The sequence below is a fragment of the Drosophila yakuba genome, chromosome 3R (assembly GCF_016746365.2).
Source record: "Drosophila yakuba strain Tai18E2 chromosome 3R, Prin_Dyak_Tai18E2_2.1, whole genome shotgun sequence".
NCBI classification, from domain to species: Eukaryota; Metazoa; Arthropoda; class Insecta; order Diptera; family Drosophilidae; genus Drosophila; species Drosophila yakuba.
Window position 1 is genome coordinate 4,744,422 of NC_052530.2, and position 25,330 is coordinate 4,769,751.

The 25,330-nt window shown below is 43.5% G+C and overlaps 2 protein-coding genes and 1 long non-coding RNA gene across 4 annotated transcripts; all 3 read right to left on the bottom strand.

Annotated features, from left to right (window-relative positions):
* Positions 1-4: 4 nt before the first annotated feature.
* On the bottom strand, positions 5-11,215 carry LOC6535550 (serine/threonine-protein kinase D3). Its single transcript, XM_039375477.2, has 8 exons — positions 10,979-11,215; positions 5,780-6,308; positions 4,250-4,394; positions 3,651-3,788; positions 3,385-3,569; positions 1,630-2,611; positions 834-1,571; positions 5-766 (listed from the first exon to the last, which is right to left on the bottom strand). The coding sequence occupies exons 2-8, from the start codon at positions 5,903-5,905 to the stop codon at positions 570-572; spliced, it is 2,511 nt and encodes an 836-aa protein (XP_039231411.1). The 5' UTR covers positions 5,906-6,308; positions 10,979-11,215; the 3' UTR covers positions 5-569.
* Positions 4,687-5,769, bottom strand: LOC120321752. Of its 2 annotated transcripts, none has more exons than XR_005561470.1 (3): positions 5,450-5,769; positions 5,235-5,357; positions 4,687-5,181 (listed from the first exon to the last, which is right to left on the bottom strand). It is a non-coding gene; the product is annotated as an uncharacterized LOC120321752 (long non-coding RNA). The 2 variants fall into 2 exon arrangements; XR_005561469.1 differs by having other exon boundaries at positions 5,235-5,389.
* A 2,482-nt stretch (positions 11,216-13,697) lies between the features above and the next one.
* LOC120321811 (retinol dehydrogenase 13) lies at positions 13,698-25,298 on the bottom strand. The gene is made up of 5 exons (XM_039375750.1): positions 25,052-25,298; positions 22,537-23,189; positions 21,911-21,974; positions 14,281-14,427; positions 13,698-14,153 (listed from the first exon to the last, which is right to left on the bottom strand). Exons 1-5 carry the CDS (start codon positions 25,147-25,149, stop codon positions 13,895-13,897), a joined length of 1,221 nt encoding a protein of 406 aa, XP_039231684.1. The 5' UTR covers positions 25,150-25,298; the 3' UTR covers positions 13,698-13,894.
* Between the last annotated feature and the right edge of the window lie 32 nt (positions 25,299-25,330).

Here is a 25,330-nt window from a genome sequence, read left to right on the forward strand (position 1 = left end):
CAAGTGTGTTCCTAATTGTCGAGCGTTGTTTATTAAGCTATATTTCTCTGCCATTCGTTTGGTTTGGTGTCTTCTTGTAACTTATGACCATTGGTAACAAACTGGATCTGAGCTTCACAGTTAGGTGTGGGTTTTATTTTCACGTATGTATATTAGGTATTTGTGTATTATTCATAAGAGTTGCCTTTAGGTGGTTAACAAATTAAAGCTATCGACTAATTTTGATTCTAGAGAAAAGTTTAGCACACAGAGTCGTAAGTGGTAAGTGGTAAGAAGAGTGTTCATTCGTTTAGCGGATATCAATCGAGAAGCGAGTTAGAGAGATAGGATAAACTTATGGACTACGCAATAAGGTTGTCCTGCTATTTGATGTGCCGGCAGAGGTGGAACCGCATCCACTTCAGCGCCCTGTCGCTCATGGCCTCCGACTTGGGCGAGTTCCCGCAATCCGACAGCCGATGGCATCCGGCGCAGTCTTTCGGAGATCGGCGATAGCTCTCGGTGGTGGTGGCGCTGCATCTGATTATCTCGGTGGTGCCCTCGAGAATCGCCTCGGACTCACAGCCAGGTCACATGTCGCCCACGCAGTCCCAGCGCAGGTCGTCCGCCTCGTGGGTTAGGTACCGTCCGGCACCCACCTGGGTCTCCAGGTTCCGGAGGTCGCGGTACGTCTGCTTGTCCTGCAGCCAGTAGTGCAGCAGACTCTTGTCCACCGTGTACCGCTTGCGCTGCTTCACCTGCAGCAGGTTGTTGATCAGGTCGATGGCTGGGGAGATTCAGAGAAAATTCATTGATTAACCTAGGCAATCTTGTAGCCAAAGCTCTAAACGCACCATTGGAGGAGATCTCCTTCCAGGGATTTGGTGGATACATGAAGGCCGCATTCTGGATCTGGTCGTTGATGTCCTCCTCCTCGTTAAAGGGGAATGTGCCGCTTAAGCTCACGTAGATGATGACGCCCACGCTCCACATGTCCAGAGATCGGTTGTAGCCCTTGTTACGCAGCACTTCCGGTGCCAGGTAGGCCGGAGTGCCAACCACCGAGCGCCGGAAAGACTTCTCGCCGATGATCCGGGCGTAGCCAAAGTCGCAGAGCTTCACCTGCGGGAACTCGGCGTCCGAGGAGAGCAGCACGTTCTCCGGCTTCAGATCGCAGTGGACGATGTTTTGCGAGTGCAGGTACTTCAGGGCAATCAGAATCTGGGTGATCAGGAACTTGGTAACCCGCTCACTCAGACGGCCCCTCGCATGCGACAGGATCATCTCCAGCATGTCGCCCTTGAGTTTCTCCATCACCACGAAGATACGCTCCGGAGTCTCAAACATCCGCTCCAGATTGACGACGCCGCAGTGCGAGATGTTCTGCAGGATGGCCACCTCGTTCTTCAGCTGCGCCTCCTGTTTGGTGGGAAAGCGCAGCTTGTCGATCACCTTGATGGCCACCTCTCGCTGCGTCTTTTTGTGTACGCCGCCGTAGACCACGCCAAACTGCCCGGAACCGAGGACTTCATCCGGAAAGATCTGGTACAGCTGGCCCATGTCCTGCACCTGCTCCTCCGACTCGCAGCATTCTGGAAAGGAAACAAAGCGTTCTGATGCACCGTTTACAACCATACTCGCAATACTTACGCGTATTGGTGACGTGCATGAAGGCCTGCCGGATGCTGGTCTCCCAGCTCTTGGCAATGTCGCTTCCAATTCCGCTGTCCGGCGGAGGAAGTCTGACGGCCTCCTCCTCCTTGGCGCCCACCTGCGGATCCTGTCCGACGAAGTAGCTGAGATTGGGAAGGCGCAGCTCGAAGCAGTAGTTGCACTCCGGCCGGGGATCTCCAAGGTGGCTTTCGATAGACAGGAGCTCCGCCAGCGGCAGCTCCTTGTGGTACTTGCTCCCCTGTTCTGAGACGAACAGTGTGATGGTCTTGGAGTCCAGTCTCCAGTAGTATCGTTTCACTGCCTTGTCCAGCGAGGTGTAGTGCACCAGCCAGCCCTCCTTTAGGGCCTGCCCCCCGCGTTTCTTGGTGTGCTTCACGGACTGGACGATCCTCATCAGCGGGATATTGGCACTGGGCGAGGAGGAGTTGGAGGATTGAGACTGCTCCGACTGGCCATCGCTACTGGACTTGCTGGTCTCACCACCTCCGACGCTGGAATCATCGCCCAGTCCTCCATTGACCAGCTCGGGCGGTGAATTGTGGGCGTTTGTCAAGGCTTTAGGTGCTTCTCTGGGTCTTCCGGCCACTAGATTCACACCGCTCGACACGGCCGACTTGTACTTGCCATACTCGGATCCGTCGTCGCCGTCACTGTCGTCAAACTCCTCGCGGAAGAAGTTGTCCCGCTCCTTGGCTCCGGCCTGGATCTGCAGGTGGCTTAGTTGGGCTTCACCCGTGCAATCGTGGGGCACCTTGTCCATGCACTTCTTGTGCGTGTTGTACTGGCAGTCCCGGCACTGGAGGCCCTGCTTGAAGAGTCCTTTCAGTAGCTTCTTGCACAGCTGGCACACTGTGGGAATACCGTATGTGTGCACCATGAATGTGTGAGGAATACGGAGCACCATCAGTCCGTTCCGGCTGCCCGACGAATGGGTCCTTTGATGGCGACCGGGAATATTCTGGGAATTATGGAAGGCAGGTTACTTAATTAGCAAATGAAGAGGCTCTGGAGATGGATGCGCATGGGGTATTCCCTGTGGGCAGGTCTCCTTTAATAGCGTTAATTGGGCAAAACTAATTTTCATAATTTAGCTAGCTTCTCTTGAAACCTCATTCCAAGATTTTTTTTGGAAGGATTGCGGGGAACTCGTAGGATGGCTTCAGTGTTTTGGGAAATTATACTCGCTTACAGAAAAGGACTTAGAAGGAAGAAATATTTTAAATCAAACTTTTGTTGATGTATAGATAAAGAGTGCACGAAAGCAATCGCAAATCTAAAACGAACTTTTAGGAGGATTATATGAATATGAGGAATAAGTGACTTTTTAACTGTATCCTTAATTTTCCTGACATCAGATGGTTAAAGTGGTATCCCCAGTCACAATAGAATGAAGTTTTCAAACCCCCCTACGAGTGCTCTAAATAGTTAATAAAGCGTTTAATGTCCGCAGTATAAAAAGTTTATTAGAAAAAGCGTGAAAATAATACAAATTAAAAGTGTGAGCCACTTTAAGTACAATTTGAAAAGCTCGCAGTCAGGACAAGCGGAAACTATCAACTACCACCACCCTTAAAGGACGTACACACACACAATCACACACGCACATACGCAGTATCTCACACTCACACAAACAGACACACACTGTATATGCTTATGATAGCGAAAATGAAAGGTCCTGTCTGGCCGTCAATTCTTAATAATATCATTCATAAGGTCCGACATGCGCTTTACCAGTGAGCTGCTCGAGTCGTTCCGTCCGGTCGAGTCCTCCGTGGAGACGAGCGACTGCTGGGAGCTGCCGGACGGACTGCGGGGCGCCTGGAGCGTGAAGGAGCGCCGCGAGGTGGCGTCATTGGAGCGGTTGCAGTTGTTCGGGATTTTCACCACGCAGCGCTTGTGATAGTTCTGGCCGCATCCTGTGGGCGGAATGCAAGGATACGTTTGGCGATTAGTGAAATTGCTTTGCCCCCTCTGATGTCACACTCTGATTCACATACCGTCGCACTTGAGGCCCTGCCGCACCAGGCCAAACAGCATCTCGCCGCAGAAATCACAGAAGGTCGGTCCCTTGTAGGAATGCACATTCAGGCTGTGCGGCTTGAGGGTCGGCATCTCGGAGGTCGGATACAGGATGGCTTCAGTGTGGGGAGAAGAAAAAACTTTAAAGTGGGGTCTGCTTATATGAGTGGCATAAGCAATATGAGTTAGTTTACCAAAATGGATATGATTTCTAAAAGGCATCAACGAATTACTATTGAAACTTATAGCTTGTTCTCTTTGGTCGGAAATTTAGTTAAACTGTAGAATCATAACCAATATTAAAATATAACTACTTATTATAATTAGTTATTATGTTCATCCAAGGAATATATTACTTTGTAAAAAGGTATTGACACTTGATAAACTTAGATTAAAAATAACCTTTGAAATGAATATTTATGACATTTTTGACCATTTCCAGTCACAGTTTCAACACATTCATCTCGACCATGCCCTTTGCCAGTTAATGAATTGGATGAGTGCTGTCGTCGACGAACTTTGGCCCCCCGAGGGAGTGGGTTGAATCCCAAGCCCGGCTTGCGGACTGGCTACTTACGACTGGCGGTCAGCACGATTTCCACGAGGGTCTCGTCCACCACCTCCGCTGCCGAGTTGATGATGTGCAGCACATTCGGGGTGCTGTAGTCGTGGACGAAGAGCAGAATGCGTTCCGAGAGGTACGTGAGTCCGCTGTCCGGGATCTGAAATGGCCAGCAGAACGTGGGTGTGAGCACTGTGAATGCGGTGGTGATAGTGATTGTGGCAAAGACAATGACAATGCCATGGGCATTGGCCATTGGCGTTGGCGATGTTCGGCTTCATTTAACGCTTATTTTTGCATTGGCCGAACCATTATCATATCATATTCGTATCTTAATTGATTGCCCGATAAGATCCAGCTGCCATATGCACGAAACTGAACATTGTGGGCTTGTTTGCTTTATATCTACACAGTTGCAAATACCCTTACAAATTAGAGAAAATAATGACCCATAGGTTGCTAATATTTATTGAGCCGAACCGAACAATAAATACTCCATACGAGTATATGAGCAGCCCAGAAGGAAGCTAAGTTGTGGGATGACACTGGTGGTTGGAATATTCATCGAAAACCACGAACCATTGTGTGACTTGATGAAATACCAGCTTTTCTGCAGTTAATTGATAAAATCTACTGCCAGTCATGGCGAAGACATGTACACATATGCAAGGGGCCATTTAAGGGTCCATGGTTCTTAGATCCTTCGCAAACCAAATTAACCATTCACCACTCCCGTTCTCCTGGGCAAAGTTGTACGCATTTGGAGGTGGATTTCCGGCTGGTGGGGAACCGGATGGGGACGGTGGGAGACGTGTCTGGAGCAGCTGTCGTTTGCAATGGATGGTTATGGAACTTAGGAACGCCACCAGTTGCTGCCTGGTTAATTGAATTGGCCATGGGTAGCTGCGTCACGAGGGGCAACGGGCCATGCGGAATCGAGTACATGCCTATGTAACTTGGACTTACTTAATGAAATAAAGCAATTATTGTGCACACATACATGCATTAATCCGACCTTTCCACTTGGCTGCTAGAAACACAGTGTCCTATGACTTAATTCTGGTGTTGGATACAAAACTAATTTCTGTGGCAAAATGCTTGATCTTCGCATTGCCTTAAGTCCCTGTGGGGAATAACTATTTAGTTATTTACTTCCTAGTAAGCAAGTTTTTAATTGATTATTTTTTTATTAAAAAAAATTATAGGAAAACCCACTGAAGCGTTTGGTCCAACTGCATAGAATGGTGACCATCCAGCCATCCGACTTCTGTTCAAATATTCTACAATTGACATGTTTACTGGAAGCAGCTTGCATAATTAACTAAATGGCTTCAGATGTTGACCTCCTTTGGTATTTCGGTAGCTAGTACCGCAATTCGACTAATTCTTTGGTACCAAAGAATACTTTGTGACTACAGCAGCTTGAACCATTTCCAAATACGTATTTATTATATTATATTTTACAGTTAAAGCAAATATTATTGATGCCCCTAAATCACACGCTGCGCTAAGTGAAATTGGTTAGTGTTGTGCCCCTGGCCTCACCTTTGTGTTGATGAAATCGCAGGCCAGGTCCTTGAGCGTCTTGAGGGTCAGAGAATTGGCGGGCACACAGACCGCATCGCGGACGCTGCCGAATTGGAAAAGGAATGTGACTTCGGGACCCTCCATGATAACGGGAACGCTGCCGCCGCTGGCTGCGCTGCTGCCGTTGGAGGTACTGTGGTTGCGTTGGGCCAGGATTGCAGTGGTGCGGGGTATCCCCTCGCTCACGGAGCTCCTGTCTTGTCCTCGGATCCAAATAAAATTCCTCTTTTCCGCTTCGCTTGCAGTGATTTCTCGGGGCTTCTTGCCACTTGCTATTGCGAATGCCAAGGACAAACGTAAGTTTAATGCTGCTACTGCTGCTGCTCCTGCCACCGTTATCCTTATGCTCTGGCTGCCTTCTGTTTCGGCTGCGGTTCGGAGTCGTTTGCGGTTCAAGGATTGCAGTCGGTTACGGCTCTATGTGTCCAGATGAGGTATATGCACCAGATTTGTCACCACACCACCTCCTCTGGATCACGGAGACAAACTGCAAGGATAGTGGAGAAGGATTACACAGAAAGCCATTTCGAGTTTCACGATAAATGCTCTTTACTTAGCAACAGAAAATATTTGAGCTCGGATCACAATGCTTACTCCAAAGGGAACCTTTGTGAATATTTCGCACAGGTTCGTCACATACATATATCGTATAAAATTTGACTATTCATTTGCACTAAGTCACAAAAGTAAAGTTCCTAACGCACAAGTTATAGAGTATTTATTCCTAATAACAAATATATACTCGATTTCTAATTCACAGGATAATTAACTGTGTGCGGACTATTAAGTTAGGTCATGGCAAACGTGTAGCACTGAGACAATGAGGCCATAAATAATACGGCAGTCGAATGCCCGATTCAGTGGCCATTACGTATGCCGCGATTGGCCATATGTATTCTGTCATTATATTTATATACAAAAAACTGGTTGCTAATTGCGATGGGAAAAACTAGAAAGATAAGATCGCCCTGGGAAACTTGCGCGGGGCGATTTGAATTCCTACCAATTATTTTGAAGTGCCCTTCCTGTTTGTGACCCATTTATGGAGTGTGTGTGAGGCATTAAAAAATAATTAAAAAATCATGACGGAAAATATGTGTGCCGGCCGTGAAAGGAATACCATTGGAAGTGAAGAAAGAAAGGGAGAGAGAAATTATAAGAAGTGAAGAAGAAATTGTGGAAGAAGAACAACAAAACGAGAGCCCAGAAAGCGACTCTGCGCTCTCGGCTGTCAGGCAACTTTCTAAAATTGTATCTCGGCGCTTTTTCTCCGCTTTTCTGGATTTTCGTTGATTCGTTGTTTTTTTTAGGTAGGTGTATCAGTCAAAAGTCGCAGATGGGAGCCGAGTGCGTTTTGAATTTCACTTGAAGTGCTTTTCCTGGCATCTGATGGCGGAGCACGGAGGCTGCTTCGCTGCTCCACAATTTTCAAGTGCTTTTGTCCCAGAAAAGATACCATCGGCGAGAAATAGCCGAAATTGGAGCACCAGCACACGCAAAAGACGAAGCGCAGAGGCCTAAAGTCAAGGCTGAAACACGTACACACTCCGATATTAAGATACGTTATGGTATCCAAGAGATACATTCGCCATTTACATAACAACACCAGCAACAAGCTGCCCCACCGAACATCACTTAATAATTTATCTGGCAAATACACACTACTCGTGCCTGGGAGAACCTTTTCAGCGCCTTGCATCCGATGGATGCCGCTTGGCCATGATGACTAAGCCCAACTCTTGCTCCTACTCTTGCTCTTGCCTCGATTTCAGCTCCTGCTGTCTATTTTATTCTATGCGCTGCAATTCGATGTCTCTGCCATCGTCGCCGCGGCACGTTCTGAGTTTGTTAAGCCAAAAGAGCAACTGACTTGGCCAACTGACTTCCAAAGCCGCCGACGATGCCAGAGACCCAGTCCCAGTTCCAGTCGCAGTCGTGGTAGTCTTGGTAGTCGCAGTCTCAGACCCAGACACAAAACCCCATAAAGATCCCCAACCCAAGCCCATACCTATACCCAAGCCCAGGCCCAAACTCAAGCTGAGACCCAGTAGCCAGCGCAAAAACAACTCAAAACCCGTTTGGCGGCACTGCGGAAAATAAATTAAATAAATGAATAAATAAATAACTGAATACTTGAAATTATAACATTAATTCCGGTTTAAAGCAGTAGATAATGCATTACAAACACATTTTTACCCTTTAGCACCTTAGTTTTGATATTAGTATGTTTTATTTTAATAATATAATTAACATTTTCAAGAAACCCTATTGTGTTCCAACAAAAGTTTTTAAGTCTATCAAATATATACATAAACCAAGAAATAAAGTTTAGATATTTTAATGGGTAGTTAACTTGTTTATTACTTTCTTATTCAAATCTTTTTTAATTCTTTAACATCAAATATAAATTTTGAAAATTTATTTTAAGTTCATTTAAGTTAAGTTGCCTTTTTGGGCAACTGTATGTTATGTTCTGAATAGAAATATTTACCTCACTTCAATATTTTGTAATGAAATTTGTCAGTGTAGACAAATGTGTAGAGCAAGACAAGGCCAGAGCGCCGAAGAGCGAGATGGCAACAGAGTGAGAGAGAGTGAGCGGCCGAGACGTGTGTGAGTGTGAGCCATGAACCACAGCACTCGACCCGGCATAGTCCTACTTCCCCGCCCCTGCGCCCCATTTGTTTCCCAGTTTGTTTGTTTCCTTTGTTTGTTTGTTGTTACGGGCGCACTCTCCTATTTCCCCCGCTCCACCTTCCGCCCCCATCGGGCTTTCTCCCTCGCGTTCTACTCTGCACCTTCCGTACTCTTTCCCCGCATCGAGAGCGCCCACTTAGCGCCTTTCTTCACTCGTTGTCATTGTCAAGGCTGTGCGAGAAAACTACCTGAGGGGGTGGGCTAACATAGGTGGGGTGGTGTTGGGTCGGTGGTCTGAGGTTTGATAAGCGATTTTCCCATTACCGTTGGACGGCCCCAGGGCCAAGGTTATTTCCTTGCATTGTGACGGTTACTGAAGTAGTGGCAAGCGTGCAGTTGTTGTTAGCGATGAAAGAAATTATTAATTTGCCTTAAAGTGGCAAGGAAATAACAAAGCAAAATATTATTAACTTTCACTAAAATCTAGTATATTTTTAGAAAATAGATATTAGTAATTTAAATATTTTCTGATAACATTAAGTATATTAAGTATGATTAATTAATTTCCAACTGGCTTGTGAGTTTTCTCAATTGGTATCTTAATGATTAGACCAACAAAACGAGAAAACAGAAATATATAATTACGAATCAGTTGGAAATGCTTCTGAAACAATTAAGTCAATTTCGTGTTTCGTTACTCAAATAATATGTAAGTAGTTCGAAAATATATTTAGATTTTAAAGTGATCAATAAATAACAGCAGCTCGTTGCTGAAATAACAAAACAAATTTGAGTTCATTAATTGTGTTACGAACGTGTATTTGTTAATTTAAAATGTTTCTCATCGACTGTTTTGCTTAGAAAAATGAATTGCAACATTAACATTATGATATTCAAACTTCTCCAGTGTGGAATTCATAATGGTCGCTAAATAAAAAGTTGGTTGAAAGCTGAGTTTTCATGTGATTTTTATTGCCATCCCCCTCGGTTATCGGTAGGCTGTGCGTCCTCACATGTTTAATTGTTGGAATATTCATAGAATTGGAATTCTTAGGTTCATGTGAAACAAACACAGAGCGAAGCGAAATGCAAATAGTCACAGCCGACGCAAAAGTCGCGGGCTCTTTTCATAGTCTGATAAGAAAAGAAGAACGAGACGGGGCTACGGGGTGCGATAAAGAGGGGGCATCGAGTGGCATCACCATTATCATCAATAGATAATTAGCAAGGTGATAATAATTCCAAGCCGGGAGCGAAAGCGAGAACGAGATGCGCTGATGATGCCACGCCAAGTTCAAATTCCACTGTGGGATGAGTCCAAGAAAATCCCATGCAGTGCGCGAAAAAATGATCACTTCAGAGAGAGGATAAGATGGGCTCTATATTACAGAGGGGTACTACAGAAATAAACCACAGATATGAAGATTTCTGCATTGTTTTAAGAGCGAAATGCATGAAGTTTTGAAACGTATTTCAGATATAGATAACACTTAAACACAAAACCTAAATTAGAACATGTAGGAGAGGAATAAAGCTCGTGTGAAATCTCTAGAGAACCAAGTAGCTGCGATAATGGTTCTAGTTTATTGAGCCTGACGCACCAGCCATATAAATACCAAGGCCAGGAACAACTCGAATGTGTTTCTGTTTGTTTTTCTAGCTCAAGTGGATGGTGGACTCTGAAATGGGAAAGGGAGTGGGAGTGAGCTTCCCCCGCCCAAAGGAGCAAATAAATATTAACGGGCGCGGGCGCAGACAAACATTTGCATTGGAGCGTGGCAGGACAATGGTACAGGTGGTCCTCAGTAAGATTTATTAACTAAGTGTTCCTATTCTCAGTTACAAAACCATACTTGTATAACACATCTTTACTGATAAATTTATCAATATACATTTAATTAGAAAGTATTTTTTTTTATTTTTTACACTTGGTTTCATATTATGTTATTGAAGAAATACGAAGTTAAATAAATTACGTATTAAAATAGGAATTCAATCCTTTCTAAGGGTTGAGAACCATTGAACAGGACCCCGTAGAAATGAATGAAGTCTCATATACATATACTTATTTTCCCATTCGAATAGCTTGCATATCAATATCATAATTATATGTCTCGTAAGGACTGGAATTCAACACAAACTACCACTCACGACCACCAACAACGACGCGTAGCAAATTAGCAACAAAAGCACTCCACTTGGGCACAGGATGATATAATTACGGGAGCTGGGAAGCTCGGAAAACTCGGGAAACTGCCAAGGAGCCGACTGTGACACTTAAATTTTAATGTTTCTCGGAAAAGTATCATTCGACTTAATTTGTTTTCAGCTGGCATCCCTCGACGACTTTGGCCGACTTTCCGTCGATTATTTTTTACACTCATTTAAGATGCAACACTTGGCGAATGTACATGCATATATAAGCACATAGCGCATATATATAAAGACTTGTTGAAAATGTCTTGCAATTAATTTGAATAATTAATATGCACACGGACAGAAGCTAGAATACCAACACACCTTCGCTCGTGCCCCATTTCCCTGGGCGCTTTTCCTTAGAATTTTCAATATTTGTTTGCCGTTTCTGCGCGCTTGTGTGTGTGTCGTAGTATTTTCCCTTCTTCTTGCCGTTCCCTGTTTTCCTATTTATGTGGCAGCATCGTGGACATGTCCACGTTGCGCTGTTTCTGTCGCTGAGGCCAACGAGAAAATTTCGCACGTTTGCACTTCGCCTCGACCGCCGCGCAACTGAATCGAAATTTCCACAAGCAGCCATCGGCGGCAATCGCAAAAAATCAGCAGCAGCGGCTGAAAAGGCAAATCCAAATGAAATTGCCGAGCTCAACTCAACTCTCGATTTGGACTCGGGTTTATGCTCTCTTTCACCGCACAAATCCCCCATAGAAATTCTCGAGCGGGAGAGCATTTTGGGGGCAGAGTGCTCCCAATTCCTAGGATGCTGATTTCAAACACCGAATCACTTGCCACATTTCTGGCGTTCTTGACGCGCTTCCGCAATTTGATTCTATTTTATTTCGGCCTCTCGATTGTTTATTTACTCTTCTCAATTTCGGCTGGGCGTTTGTTTACAATCGGCGCTGAAAGAGGTGAAAGCCATGCTCGCCAAGCTTTCCCACTTTCTCACAGGTGTCTTGAAAGCTTGAATGTTGAAACTGACCACTTTTGCGCAAACAGATGATAGGTTACGCATAAGAGTTGCCAGGGTTGACAGGTATTGGCCAATAGATCTAAAAGTAATACGTTTTAATTTATAATTTCAGGTTCAAATTTATATATTTTTGTTTTAGGGTTTATTTACACATCTACTTTTACACATTACGTAATATTTACAGATATGTAAAAGTTTTATATAAATAATAATAGTTAGCAGTAAAGGAAAGTGTTTACACTAACATCATTTAGGTATTACCAAATATATTTGTTACATTTATTCTATTTATTTAAAATAAAGCCAACCAAACATTGTGTACGTATACGTAATGTTTTGATTCTTTTAAATGCACAAAAAAATCTAAATAAATAAAGAGCAGTCGAAATGTAAGAGATAAGCGCGCCATTTGAAGAGAGTCAAGTGAGCGGGCTTTTTATGGGCGACTGTTGCTTGCGCCGCTCCCGAAAAGCTTTAGTCTGCACTGGAAAAATTCCTCCACAGTGATTCAGCGACTTTCAGTGAATGCACACGCCACACTGGAGGTCAGTAGCTTGAGGAACTCAGGGGATCCCCATTTTAGTCAGCCAAACTGAAGCGCGTAAAATGCACATTACGGTAACACGTTGCGGCGGAAAGGTAACCGGAAACGTAAAGCTTTTCGCCAGCATCGTAATCGCTTTTCCACGCTAAGAGCTTTTCATTTCGGAAAAACATCAGAGTCAGAAAAATGGGGAAAAATGGGCGGAAAAGAACTGGGCCAGTCACACGAAGCAACTTCGAAAAGGGAAGCATAAAATTGCTCTGGCAACACATGGCGCTTACCCCGTCCCGGAAAAATGGGGCGGATGTGTGTGGGAGGTGGGCGGTGGTTGGTAGTAGGTCTTGGGTGATGGGAGGCCATTTTTCCAAAGGAGGGTGAATGGCTTTTGTTGCTGGCGCTGTGCCGCCTGCCAACTGACAACACAAGCGTCGCACGTAATATAATAAAGAGATTTTCCATAGCATACAAAGCGAGGCTGCGTCGAGACAGTTGCATGTGTCCTGCTACATGGAGAACTATTGTGGTGTAATATTTACACTGATATTTAAAATACTTCACTTTCATGTAATTATTATGGGGGAATAAAAATATTACTATGATGCTACAAAGACTGTACAAAATACCTTTCACTTCACATCACATCAGACTAAAAAGGTTTTAAACACAATAGAAACATTCTTAAAGCATTAAGTCAGGTTTAGTAGTAAAAACTGTGTCTTTTTGTTGTCTGTGTAGATGGGGTACGGGTCCTCGGAATGTAGAATTCTGCCGGCTGTCTGCCCCTGGCATGTCCTCGTCTAAGCCTCGCATTGTGGATTGTACACACATTATAATGGAAATCGGTTTTAGCTGAACTAAAAATAATTGGCCTTGCATCTCCGGTTCGTTTTCCGTCCATACAGCCGTACACACTCATACATATGTATTTGGGCGAGTATCTGTGTAAGTTCAAGTCCTCGTTGTTGTTGCTGGTAAGCAACAGTTTGTTGGCACGCGTTTCCATTTGGCCCAGGGATCGGGGGTTAGGGGTTTGAAGGAGACCAAATTTAGACGGAGCGAAAAACATTTCGCAATTAGCTCATTCTCCATGCTCCATTCAAGCTTGTGTCCATGGATTTCCCAGCATTTGGTCTTCTAAATTTACGATTACAATTCGGCACTGGTATTTCGGGTTTTATTTGGGGCATCGATGTGGGAATGGAAATAATCTTTGAACGTTAGTTGTTTCGGATTATTTCAGTTCGACTGGGAAATGTATAAATGAATAAGTAAAGATATAATTGGAATTATATCAATTTTATAATAATTTTGTAAATTTTATAGGAACATTTTTCCTTAAAAAAGAAGTCTTTCCATTCTCCCTATTCTAAAATTCCCCTTAAATCCCCCATCCATTTCTATTATTTACCCGAATTGCTTGCGACTGTCCATTTGGGATTTTTGCAGGGATTCCCGTTCAAACGAGAGCATTTTAAATTGGGAATAAATCAAAGGGTTGTGCTGCTCGAAAAGTACAAACTCTGCAATTTCAGGCTGCTCGCACATTAAAGTTGCATTTATTTCCGGGGAATAAGGGGGCCATACAAAGTCAGGGGTCCACATAAAAAAGGGGCGCAGGGAGGCTGCCTAATGCGGCAATTGTTAAACCGAATGCAAATAGACGTTGCAGTTGGCATTCTCCAAGGTACTCTGGCCGCGTGCCAGGCATAAATCACTCCAATGACTACCGTTGCTCCGTCTCTCCATCCCCCTGCCACTTCTTTTCATCCGCTGCCTGGTTCGTTTCCGTTTCCGGTTCCGCTTCCTCCGGGGCTTCCAGCCTCAGCTCAGACTCCATCTCCAGCTGCAAATCCAAGCCGTACTCCTCCCTGTCGACGGTTAGTTTGGTAACGCTTTCGAGGGTTTTTATGGTTTGCATATACAGCTTCTTGGCCAACTCCTTGTCTTGGCCCGTCACCGAACTTTCCGCAATTTCGCAATCACTGCAACGGACAAAAAAGGGGCTGTTTTGAGGGGGCTGTGCTGCAGAAAGAGGCCAACAAAGTGCTGCTAATGCGGCCAACAGAAACCGGAGTGCAGTTGAGTGGAGTGGCCATGGCAACTACTCACTTAAAGTACTCGCCGGTGACTTCCTTCAGCTGGGGATCGGTGACCAAGCGGATGGCGCACTGGGCGCCCTCGTAGGCGTTCTTCATGAACAGCCACATCCACGGGTAGGTGACCGCCTTCACGCAGAGGGACGACATCAGCGGCGAGCTGCAAAGTTAACCAATTATGGTAATTATTTAAATGGGGAACAAGGAGCCAAGAAATGTTGACGCTGAAAAGGGTCCATTGAGTTGGTTGCCTTTAAATTGCTTTTTGAATTCTTTTTTATTTAAATAATATAATCATATAATGACTTTTCATATATGCACATCAATTGCAAGCAGTCTCTTTACAAACTATAAATTAGTTGAGCTAAGCTAAGATAAGTGAACTTTATCCTGGCAGTTGAAGGATGAAAGGGAAAACTACATTTCAATTTATTTATATTGTTTTCACCACAACGTTTTCCGAGTGCTTGTTTAGCCAATAAAATAAGTTTTGATTAAGAAACATAAAAGTGGCTTAAAACTCCCAAGGTATGCACAAACTTTGAAATGAAGTTCTTCCTTAGCTTGTTTATTATTCAACCCATATTTTGCATTCAATTAAATCGTTAGATCGCAGTTTAGTTTTTATAAAGTTTTGACTAAATCATTTCTTTTGAGTGCATTGTTTTAATGGCATTTTTAATATGGCGATAAAGGGCGCCCGTACCGCCAGATGTCCTCCATTCAATTCAGCCCCTCATCCGTAGATCTTCAGCTCTTGGCCATCTCCGCAGCTGGGACTGAGCCAATTCCAGCGTCTGAGCCCAACGAGTTGTGCGAAATGGCCCCCGACCAGCTCCCTGCACTTCTTTTGACCCCTCTTTTTAGTTTTTACACTGAGAGAAATGTTCAATGGGCGCGGAAAGTACTTTTGTTGCTTTTAAACACGTATCTTATCATATCATTTAACTCCTTTAGAACTCAATTTATACATCATTTAAATTTTTTTCATATTTTGAATCTACCTAATTGTTTTTCTCTGAGTGCTTGTGATGCTGCCTTTCAGGAAGGATTACGAACTTGCGCACAATTTGCTTAGCTGTCGTTGTTAATGCTTTTCGCCCTCGTTTGGCGCTTTCCTTTTGTTTTTCCAGGCGGGCAACGAACGATGAACGGTGAGCAAGTTCACCGACACTTGAACACGATAAAACGATAAATAAATAATTAATGCGTTTAACTTTTCCATTTACGCTTTTTCCGTGACTTGAGCATTAACTGCTTTTCGTTTTCATTTACATCATAGTACGCACAGATAGAAGCCACACATAAAAGCGATGCCACGTGTGCTCAGCGATGGGTACTGTCTATATAGTTGGTTTTTTCTAGGTATAACATCAGATACCATTTGTGTCCACTAAGTTTATTCCAAGAGAGGTTCATGTTGAGTTAAGCAATGATTTGAAGGTAAATGATTTTTATAAATATACCCTATAATGAAATGAAGTACATCTAGTAACTATTCATGTTTAATGGCTTTTCTGCACCTCGTCTAGGTATATAAATGATTGCCTTTCGCATCACTATGTATGAATTGGGCTGACCTGGCCCTGGATCCTTCCCACACTGCCACAAAAGTTAAATCCCCTTGTACTGGGTCGAGGCTGGTGTTGATTCCATTCATCGTTTTACGCCAGCGTTTTCATAGATACGAGTATCTGTCCTTGCTCCCTCCGCCATTAACCCCCCTTCTCGCTCGCCAACTGGTTGCATATTTAAAGTGCATAGAAAGCTGCAGGGGCTGCAGATGGTTTGTTGGGAAAAAATGGGAAAAGAGTGCAAAGCAAAATAAATGTGTGTGGCTGGGTCGTGGCTTAGACTAGGGGGTTACTCTCTGGATGCATTGATTAATGGCTGTTTACACAGAATAGTCAGGAAATATTGGGGGCTTAGAAGGGAGTATATAAAATTTCCGGTTGAAATTGGGAAAATTGGGAAAATAATTTGCTTGGGAGCCACGTTGACATATAATTATATGTAAAATATTACATTTCTAGCTTGGCTTAGATGAGCACTTTACAAAACTTTAATTTAAAAGCGTTAGACATATATACATGTTACCTAAGTTTTGGTTTGCTCGTCTCAATTAGCCAAGCTGTATTCATGTCTGGAATACACCGACATGCCTGATATGCTCACACCGTTTTGGCCGTCGCAGTTCGTGGGATTGAAAAATTTCAGCCTGACTCGCTAAGCTGCAGCGGTGCAAAGTTCATTTTAACCCCGACCTGCACCACCTGCTATTACCGACCGGGAAAATCTTTTAGCTGTACGTGTGAGTGCGCCAGCCAAAGGAAAAGCGCAGCAAAATGGCTTGAAAGAGAGAAAAGGGCATGGCTTTTCCGAGTATTTTACTTCAATGCCACAATAAATGGGCCACGAGCCGAAATTGAATCCACTCTAGGGCGAAACTAACAGCGTATACGCCATGTTAATTGTTTTTATTGGACGGCGATTTAAGCAGACTAAGGCTAAGCAGGCTAAGTCGCTTCCTGGCGATTATGCTGCAGCAGATAGGTTGCTTTAAAATATTTCTCAGTTATATAGGATACCATTTCATTAGGTTAATTTCAGAAGAGAAAGGCATAAAGACAGAAAATATCTTTAAATGTATAATTTGTCAAGTGGATAAAGGCCGCAAAAAATGAGCAGATACGCAACCATAAACTGACCTTCCTGCCAAGATGATGCAGTATACTAGAATTCCGATGATAAGCGTTCGGCCACAATCTCGAAAGCCCAGCAGGTATCGCTTCTTTCATCAATGGCAGCTGCAAAAAATGAAGAAAGATTCCTCAAGGGTGTCAGGATGTGGGCGTGGCCAGGATGGCCCGGGTGGCTAGGATTGCAAGGGTGGGAATTGCAGTACACGGGTGAGCCTGACAGCTGCTTCAGCACTTTTGCAGTTGCCAACGAAAGTCAGAGTTATCTCCGATATGAAAAGTGTATGCTACACACATATACATACATAGTATGCCAGCAAGGAAGCGTGGGAGCTGACGTGGGGGTGGGCAGTTGTGTATGGGTACAACAAAAGTTCAATTTCGCGCTACAAAGTCTGTAAAAAGAAAATCTACTTGCAAAGGCAAAACATGTAACAGAATGCAACAGCAAAAAAAACACAACAGGAAGATATCCGCTGGACAGGAAGCCAATGCATGTAAGCTTTGTGCACCGGAAGAAATAGATTCGAACTGAACACTGCAATGGAAATGTTTATGATGCCAACGCAAATATTTTAATATTATGCGGAAATCTTTGAATGAAGTGTACACATAGTAGAAAAGTGTTAGAAAAAAGAAAAACAAATCTGGTAAGTAAAAACTGATAGTACGCTAGAGTTGAGTTTGTCGGCTATCATATACCTGTTACTCTAGCACTACAAATCGACGGTTGATTACACAACAATATTCTATTTAGGAATTTACATCTTAAGGGTTGAGGCACCAGACAGATTTCAGTCTTTTACATTTTGGTTAGGAATGACAAGATAAAGATTTAAAAATTGAAATAGGATAAAGTTATGTATTAAATACGGTTCTAAGATTTAGAATTACAACTACTATTATTTTTATCATCTCTAAAGTCTAAAACCATAAAAAAAAGGCAAGTGCTACCCACATGCCCATGAAGCAATCCAGTTCCAGTTCCAGTACCCATACATCCCAACATCGGAGTCCGTGGAGAAACCCGGCTCACATTCACCTACATGTACAGCCACTTGATGTCGCTTCCGCTGTTCATTTGCTGTTTTATTGCCGCTGCCCGCAGCAGTTGGCCAAGTTTTGGGGTAAGTGGGGGTCTTCCTTGGCCACTAGAGGTGAGCATGTGTTAGTCTCGTTTAATTTGTTTCGACTTGGCCTTGTTTGATTTGCCCTCACAGTACAACCAAATTGAGGCATTTGTGTTGAAAGTGAAAGTGCACGCTATCACTATAATCTGTTGTAAATGGTTTCTAAATGGTCTCGTTACTAGACATTTAATTTACAAATATTTCTATAATTGTCCGATGATGAGAATTGATTTGTATGCGTACATCAAGTCCCAATGTTATACATGATTATTTTTAGAAGCATACCCATCTCTAAGGTGTAATTTGTGTCTCGTTGGCTTGGTTTTTCCGTTGTTTCGGGCGTTGCTCCTGGGTCACGTGCCACGGCAATAGGAGCAGGACCTATTCCCACACCCTTTCCCATTTCCAGTGCCATCTCCATCTGCATGACCATGTCCTTGTCCACAGCGATATTCCACCTTCGCCTGCCAAGGTGCTGCGTTTTATGTCCAAATGATTTGTACGCTCGCCAAGGCATTTGATTTCCTTGCCTCGCTTTTTCCCCATTTCAGGGCTCTTTTTGCTGGCATTGCATTGTTATCGCATTTTGCAAATTGTAATGACGCATGTTAACAATGTTTCTGCTTCGCCAGGAAAATGGAATATGAGCAAGTTAGGGAATGGGAATAGAAATGGAAATGGAAACGGAGCAGGGTAGTTAAACTTGTACATATGCAGACAGTACAATTTGTGTCTATGATGGATTATGCTTTCCTGGCTTCTGACAGCCCAACTCCAGCTCCTTTCGGGGGAATGAGCATGAGAACTGTATCTAAGCCTTAGCCTCTTTTACATCATTTATTGCCATTGAATTGTGTAATTTGTTGTACGTGCTGGTCGTGTTAACAATGTGCAATTGTGTGCGTGTGTGTCTCTGTGTGTGCTACACACACTTGAGCACCTGTTCCATTGTGCTCCGGTCTGAGTGGGTCCTGGCCATCTATTGTCCTCGGCTTGGGCTATGGGCTTGGGGTTGGTCTTGGGGCTCCACTGGGGGACATGTGCTTCCCCCAAAATCACCATTTACATGTGTACGTCGCATGTGCGAACAGGCTTTATGAACAGGCTCATATAATTCACAAATTCAATGGCCATCGAGCGATGTTTAATCTGTTGGCCTTATCCGAAACGTCTAAATCATCTTTCATTTCGTTTGGGTAATGTGACTTAAGATTTTAGAGAGCCTCATAAAAGTATATTTAATGGATCATTAAACCTAATTTCCTTAGCACTTTAAAGTCGGTTTAAGGAGCCACAAACAGAACTTGAAAGTGAGATTTAAATTACATTTCAAGTTGAATAAAAATAAAATATGTTTTGGTTTTCAAATCGTTTTTTCATATTCATTTACATGTACAATTTCATATTACATGTTCAATTTGCAAACTTTTCCTTTCCAAGTGGACTTCAAATGTTGAACTCAGTTGAAACCAAATTGAAAGAATCCTTTTCTTCCCTTACAAAACTTTTTAAGCTATTAATATAGGTTGTAATCAAAATCGTTAGAATAGGTTGACGCGCACGAATAAATAAATCTGTGAACTCTTCATCCTTAAAAACTTATCCACCCTGGACCATCTGAATAGATGATTTCCTAAGAAATCGGGGTCACAATATGACCTTTTTACCAGCACATTGTTGGCAAATTCTAATTTATAACTGCCAGAAAAAAGAAAAGCAGCGAAACAACAAGGGCAACTTTTGTGCCAGCTTAAGAAGCATCAATAAATTTCGCATTAATTCTGGTCCATCATTAGGAGACTGAACCCCGGATCCCGTATCCCGGCCATGTTCATGTTCATGACCGTCAGTTAGTTCACAGTGTGCCACCAACTTAATGCTGGCCATCAGAGATGCCTCATTCTAGAGGGGTAGTACTCAAGGTAGCGAATACCGAAAAATTTTTAGGCAATTTGAAATGAAGAGCTAAGTAGATGTTTTCTTTTAAAAAGATTGCAAACAATAATTTTGAAAATAAAACTAAGCTTTATAAATTCGCAAAGCAGAGTTCTAAAGTCACGGGACTTTTTCTTCTGGGACAATCCCAAGAGGAAAACATATTTCCTGGAAAAAGACAAGCTGCCAACACAAGTGGCAGTATCAGCAGCGTCAACAGAGGCAGAGGCATCTGTCACCGGGCTGTGTGACTGTGGGTCTGGGTCATAACTCAAAAGGACGACGTGGCGGGGTCAGCAGGCGAAAGTTGGCCCAAACGGAGCCTGGCCAGAAGTGAGAGCCGAGCTTGACCCGCCGCCATTTCAATTGCGGCCGACCCGCAATTCTCTGACTTGGCCGCTTTTAATTACCGCATTTCACTTCTGGCCAGCACAGCAGCCCGCTGGAGGAGCTGCTCCTGCCATTATCACATACATATCTTTTTGGCAACTGCCACTCGATGGCAGCTCATCTGCATTTGATGATGAAAAGTGGGCGGGGCAGGATGAAAGTTCATTGCAGCTGTTGTCGTTTGTGTATGGCCGGAATGTTGTTGCTCCTCGCACAGTTACAAAAATATATCTAAGAATAGCTGACCTTGTCATGATGATGGTGATTGCAGTGATCACATAAGCTAAGAAATGTATATAATTTGATTATAAACCTCAACGCAAGTTTAAGTTATTTAATTAGAAAGTAGTTATCATATATGATAATGTGATATTAAGCACATCTAGTAAGTTGTTTATAACTTAAATGAGTGTAAGCGGGCACCTAACTCGTTTCCTAGTGATAGCCCGCATGGCCTACTGAGCAAAGTAGATTCGGTGAGCTTAATTTAGTTAGGAAATCAATGGAACGACTGTTTCTCTCAGTGTCCTGCTGATGTGGCATTTGATGTCTGTTGTTGCTGGCATTTTGTCCTTCAGCAATTCGCAACTGTTTGTCGTGTTTGCACGTCCTTTTCTGTGTACTGTGCAAATGTGCTGCTCTGGTTTTGCTTTTTTGTGCGCCAAGTCGCCTCTAATTTGCATGCCTTAAAATCGGATTTAGAAGCAATGTGGGGAGCCATCGCCATCACATTGGCAAATTGTTAAGCCTGATTATGGTTTGGCCAAGTGTTGGCAACTAATTGTGTATCGTGTAGCACGAAAATCGATGGCAACCAGAAATGGCCAAAAGTGGAAGTTAGGCCGTGATTTGAATTTAAAATCCCAGTTCATTACTAAACTTTTTAGAAGTTCTAATATCCATTATCAAAGCAATTACCTTTTAATTTAATCTATTCCGTAATTCTAGTTTCTCGTTACTGCATGCTAACATGTTTTCCCAAATTTGATGCTACCCTTTTCCCCCTGCAATTCGATTCCCCAAGTCTCTGGTTGCTTTTAGGTCGGATTTCGGTATTTGACCAACTCATTTCGTATTTCCAAATGATTTTGGCCTTCGGTTGAAATGTTACCTTGATGCAGTTGCCAAAAAAGGTGGTTTCCATTTCCAGTCCCACCCGAATGACTTGCAAACTTTTCGATTGCATCAAAACGAGTCGCCACCTCGTCCCACAGATGCAGATACAAAGTCACAGGAAACCGGAAAGAGAGAGAGAGATGGAAGGTGATAGATAGGGGAGAGAGAGACAAACTATAGCTGCTTAATGAAAGTGCAAAAGTTGTCTTCGGCGCGGCCACGAAATGAGCTTAAAATTTAGTTAGAGTTTCAGCAGCATTCTGCGCTCTGCACTTTGCCCCAGTTTCGTTTGAATTTCAATTTGGGTTGCGGGTTTCCCAGCTTGGTTTGGTTTGGCTTCTGGGGCTTCCAGATCCAGATCTTGGGCACTTACTTGCGAAAATGGCGAGTTCCACGGACGAGTCCTGGTGTGCAGCAGTTGACCGTGACCGAGGTACCTGTGGGGAAAATAGTGGACCTTGGTTACTTGTTTCTCGGAATCAAGATTGCGCAGTGATTGCATCAATAAATCAGAGTGTAAGCTATGCAAATATTTGGAGCTGCACTGCGAGAAAAACAGCTTTGTTTGTGGCCTACCTATAGCGGGTTAAAAGCGGAAAATGTACGTTAAGTTATAAGTTGGGCTTACTTATACTATTTTACCTTGATAATTTAAAACAATAAAAGAAAATGTTATGACAAATCGTTATAATAATTGTTTCAAACTCTTTTCTGGGATTTAGAAATGAAGAATGAACGATGTGAAATTATATTTTATTTATGTTATTTAAATATACTTGAATCTATCTGATGGAAGTAATAAACTATAATAATTCAAACGAACATTAATTTAAAATAATTTAGGCCAAAGTTCAAGTGCAGTAAAATAGAAACTCATTAATTAAATTTTCCCCGCTCAATGGCCACTACTGAGCAATTGTGATAGCCCAAAATGGCAGCTCCTCCGAGTGCACTTCCGTAGTTCTCTCGGGGAAAAGGTCCCGAACATTGGGCACTCACCTTTCAGTTCCCTGGCCATCCAACGGGTGGCGAGGAGCACGCAGAGCTTGGAGTGGGCGAAGGCTTCGCGGGCGTGGAACTTCACCGACCAGGTGCCGACATTCAGCGGATCGTCGAAATCGATTTTGGCGCCCTGGTGGGCGTGGGCGGAAACGAAGAGGATGCGGCCCTGCTCCGAGCGTTGCAGGTGTGGCAGGAGCAGGTTGGTCAGCAGGAAGGGGGCCAGGTAGTTCACCTGACTGTGTCGTTCGAAGCCATCCTCCGTGGGTACCTGGGTGTTGGCGAAGACCACTCCGGCATTGTGGACCAGCACATCGATCCGCTCGAATTCCGCCATCAGCTGGCCGGCAAAGTGATGGACACTCCGCAGCGAACAGAGGTCCACGTAGCGGGCCTCCACAAAGTACCTGTCCGCCGGATTTTCATCCTCGTCCGGGGAGTTTAGTGGGGTGCGGCAGCCCAGCTCACGTTTGATTATGCCCGCCGCCCGCTCCCCAGCCTCCAGATTGCGGCAGGCGAGGATTATCCGGCCACCTCGGCCGGCCAGAGCTTGGGCTATTTCGAAGCCAATGCCGCTGTTGCCGCCGGTGACCACCACGATTTGCTCCTTGATTTGATTATCGTTCGGACAGCGCTGGCCGCTCATTAAGGTCCTGGCATGGGGGTAAAGGATACAGTTAGATGAAGGGTGGCGGATGGCAAAAGGGGCGGAATGGGGATCAGTGGGTGTGGCTTGTGGTTCATGGGTAGCTTAATGATGTCCTGCGTCCGTGTCGCGTGTGTGCACTTAGCTAAATATAACCACCAAAAAGGTTTTATTTTATAACACCTCTAGTACAGATTGTATGAAGTCAAGCTTAAAAAAAGTGAAACTTGTTAAATTATTGATCTTATTAATTATTTTACCCAAATTAACCATAGGCTTTATTTAAGCCTATAAAATTTTCCAAGTGTCTGGTAGTGGCAGTCTATTTATGAAGAGTTTGAACAGGAATATAGTCGTAATTTTGGCTTATTGACAGGCGTTAATGGAATCAGCATGGCTATTTGCATAAGTCCGCCTCAGGGCTTTTGCCGATTTGATTAACTCTGGCCGCTCATTTTCAAGTGCATTAATTTCGGTGCGTATGTGTAAACAATAATTGTCAATTTATTTAATTTCCAGCCTAGGGAAACCAACGAATTTGCGCAGCATAAAGCCTACTAACCTACATGCAGAGTGGGTATTAAACTCTACACAGGTATAAAAATCACTAATTAGTATTTATTCGTCCTGAACTCAATTAATTCGCATGGCTGAGTTTTAATTCATTTCTCATTCGTTTGATTGCTTTATTTGTTCGTAAGTCCTGTTGTCTACAAATGTTATTTGATATAATGCATATTTGAAACAAAATGACAACTACTCCATTGCCATTTTAAAAGAACCAACTATTTTCTCTTGTAATGTGTCGCTTATTTTGGAACTTGAAAATGTTCACTTAAGAAGATAGTTCTTTGATAATAATTGGCTTAATTTAAAAGTGCACATCCCCCGCAATCGAAGGCACTTTAAGTTCATCTTTTTGCAGTCCTCCATAATCTTCACCGTATTCCATTTGCTCCACTTCATTTGGCGGAGACTTATTTTGGCACTTACAGCTAAGTTTGCCGTGCCATCCTGCATTTTGGAATTCATTTGGCATTTCATTTACTTTGGGCCAAACTTTCGCAAATCCACTTTGTACATTTTTTGAGGTGGTGCAGAGGGAGGTGAGACAAGGGGAGTGCCTAGTGCCATATTGCAGTCACTTCCATTTCCGCTTCCGCTTTCCCAGCTTTAACTAACACCTGCAACTGCGAAGCGACAGATAGTGACGGGACACAAAAACCGCGATGCTCGCGGAGCAGGAACAACAAAAACCAGTAGCTAAATTAGTGCTTGAACTAAAAGATACCCTGTACAAAGCAATAGAATGAATTTGTAGGTTCTCTAATAAAAGAGTTTCAAGTAAAACTGTGTTAGATATGAATTAATCGATGTATGAACATGAAATTATTGAGAAAACTGGACTGGACTAGTTTACCACTAACATTACTAAATATATAACATTTTTAAAAAATATCCGAATTACCTATTTTATGCATGGATTTCAGTAGGCAACGAGTGGTTCGCCTTGAATAAATCCCACCCTCTTAACCCTCAAGTACCGGAGGGTGTAAAAAACAAAAATGAAAATAATCTTCAGATATTACATATTATCCGGGTTATCTCTGGACCACTGCTCAGCCACTTCCTGTCGAGTTCTCCACCATCTCTGTACGAAATCCACTTAAAAACTTTTTTGCGAATATCGACAGAGGGGGAGTTTTTACTGGGCTGCTGCGACATTTATTTACGTGTGTCCGAGGCGAAAGTTTTTATATTTTTTATTTTTTTTATAAAAATGGGGACTTTTGGGGCTGGGTAGGGTGGTGAATGTGGCCGGGTTAATACAAAAATATATCACAGTTTCCGTTGACTCATCGCACTCACCGCACCGTAATCACAATGCCCACCGTGAGGGCCGCTATCGTGGGCCACCACGTGGCGAAGGGATCCGCCTCCTCGAACATGGTTAGCAGTCGCTCCATCCTTGAGTGGATGCTTTGGATGCTTCTGGGTGATCTGCGTGCTGCTGGGTGCTCGGTGTATGCTGCCTCACTTTCTTCCCCTGAAATTGATGAATGAATCTGTGACTGTGACTGGGTCTACACGGCACAATTGTTGAACGCTAACTGAGCGACATCCGTAGTAATAAATGTGAATTCCCTT

Excerpts from the sequence above, each read along its gene's own strand:
- LOC6535550 (XM_039375477.2), bottom strand. The coding sequence starts at position 5,905 with ATGGAGGGTCCCGAAGTCACATTCCTTTTCCAATTCGGCAGCGTCCGC. Across the intron at positions 3,789-4,249 it reads AATCGTGCTGACCGCCAGTC|CCATCCTGTATCCGACCTCC; the intron begins GTAAGTAGCCAG and ends CCCACACTGAAG. Across the intron at positions 2,612-3,384 it reads ACGACTCGAGCAGCTCACTG|AATATTCCCGGTCGCCATCA; the intron begins GTAAAGCGCATG and ends CATAATTCCCAG.
- LOC120321811 (XM_039375750.1), bottom strand. The coding sequence starts at position 25,149 with ATGGAGCGACTGCTAACCATGTTCGAGGAGGCGGATCCCTTCGCCACG. Across the intron at positions 21,975-22,536 it reads GATGGCCAGGGAACTGAAAG|GTACCTCGGTCACGGTCAAC; the intron begins GTGAGTGCCCAA and ends TTTTCCCCACAG. Across the intron at positions 14,154-14,280 it reads GTCACCGGCGAGTACTTTAA|TGATTGCGAAATTGCGGAAA; the intron begins GTGAGTAGTTGC and ends TGTCCGTTGCAG.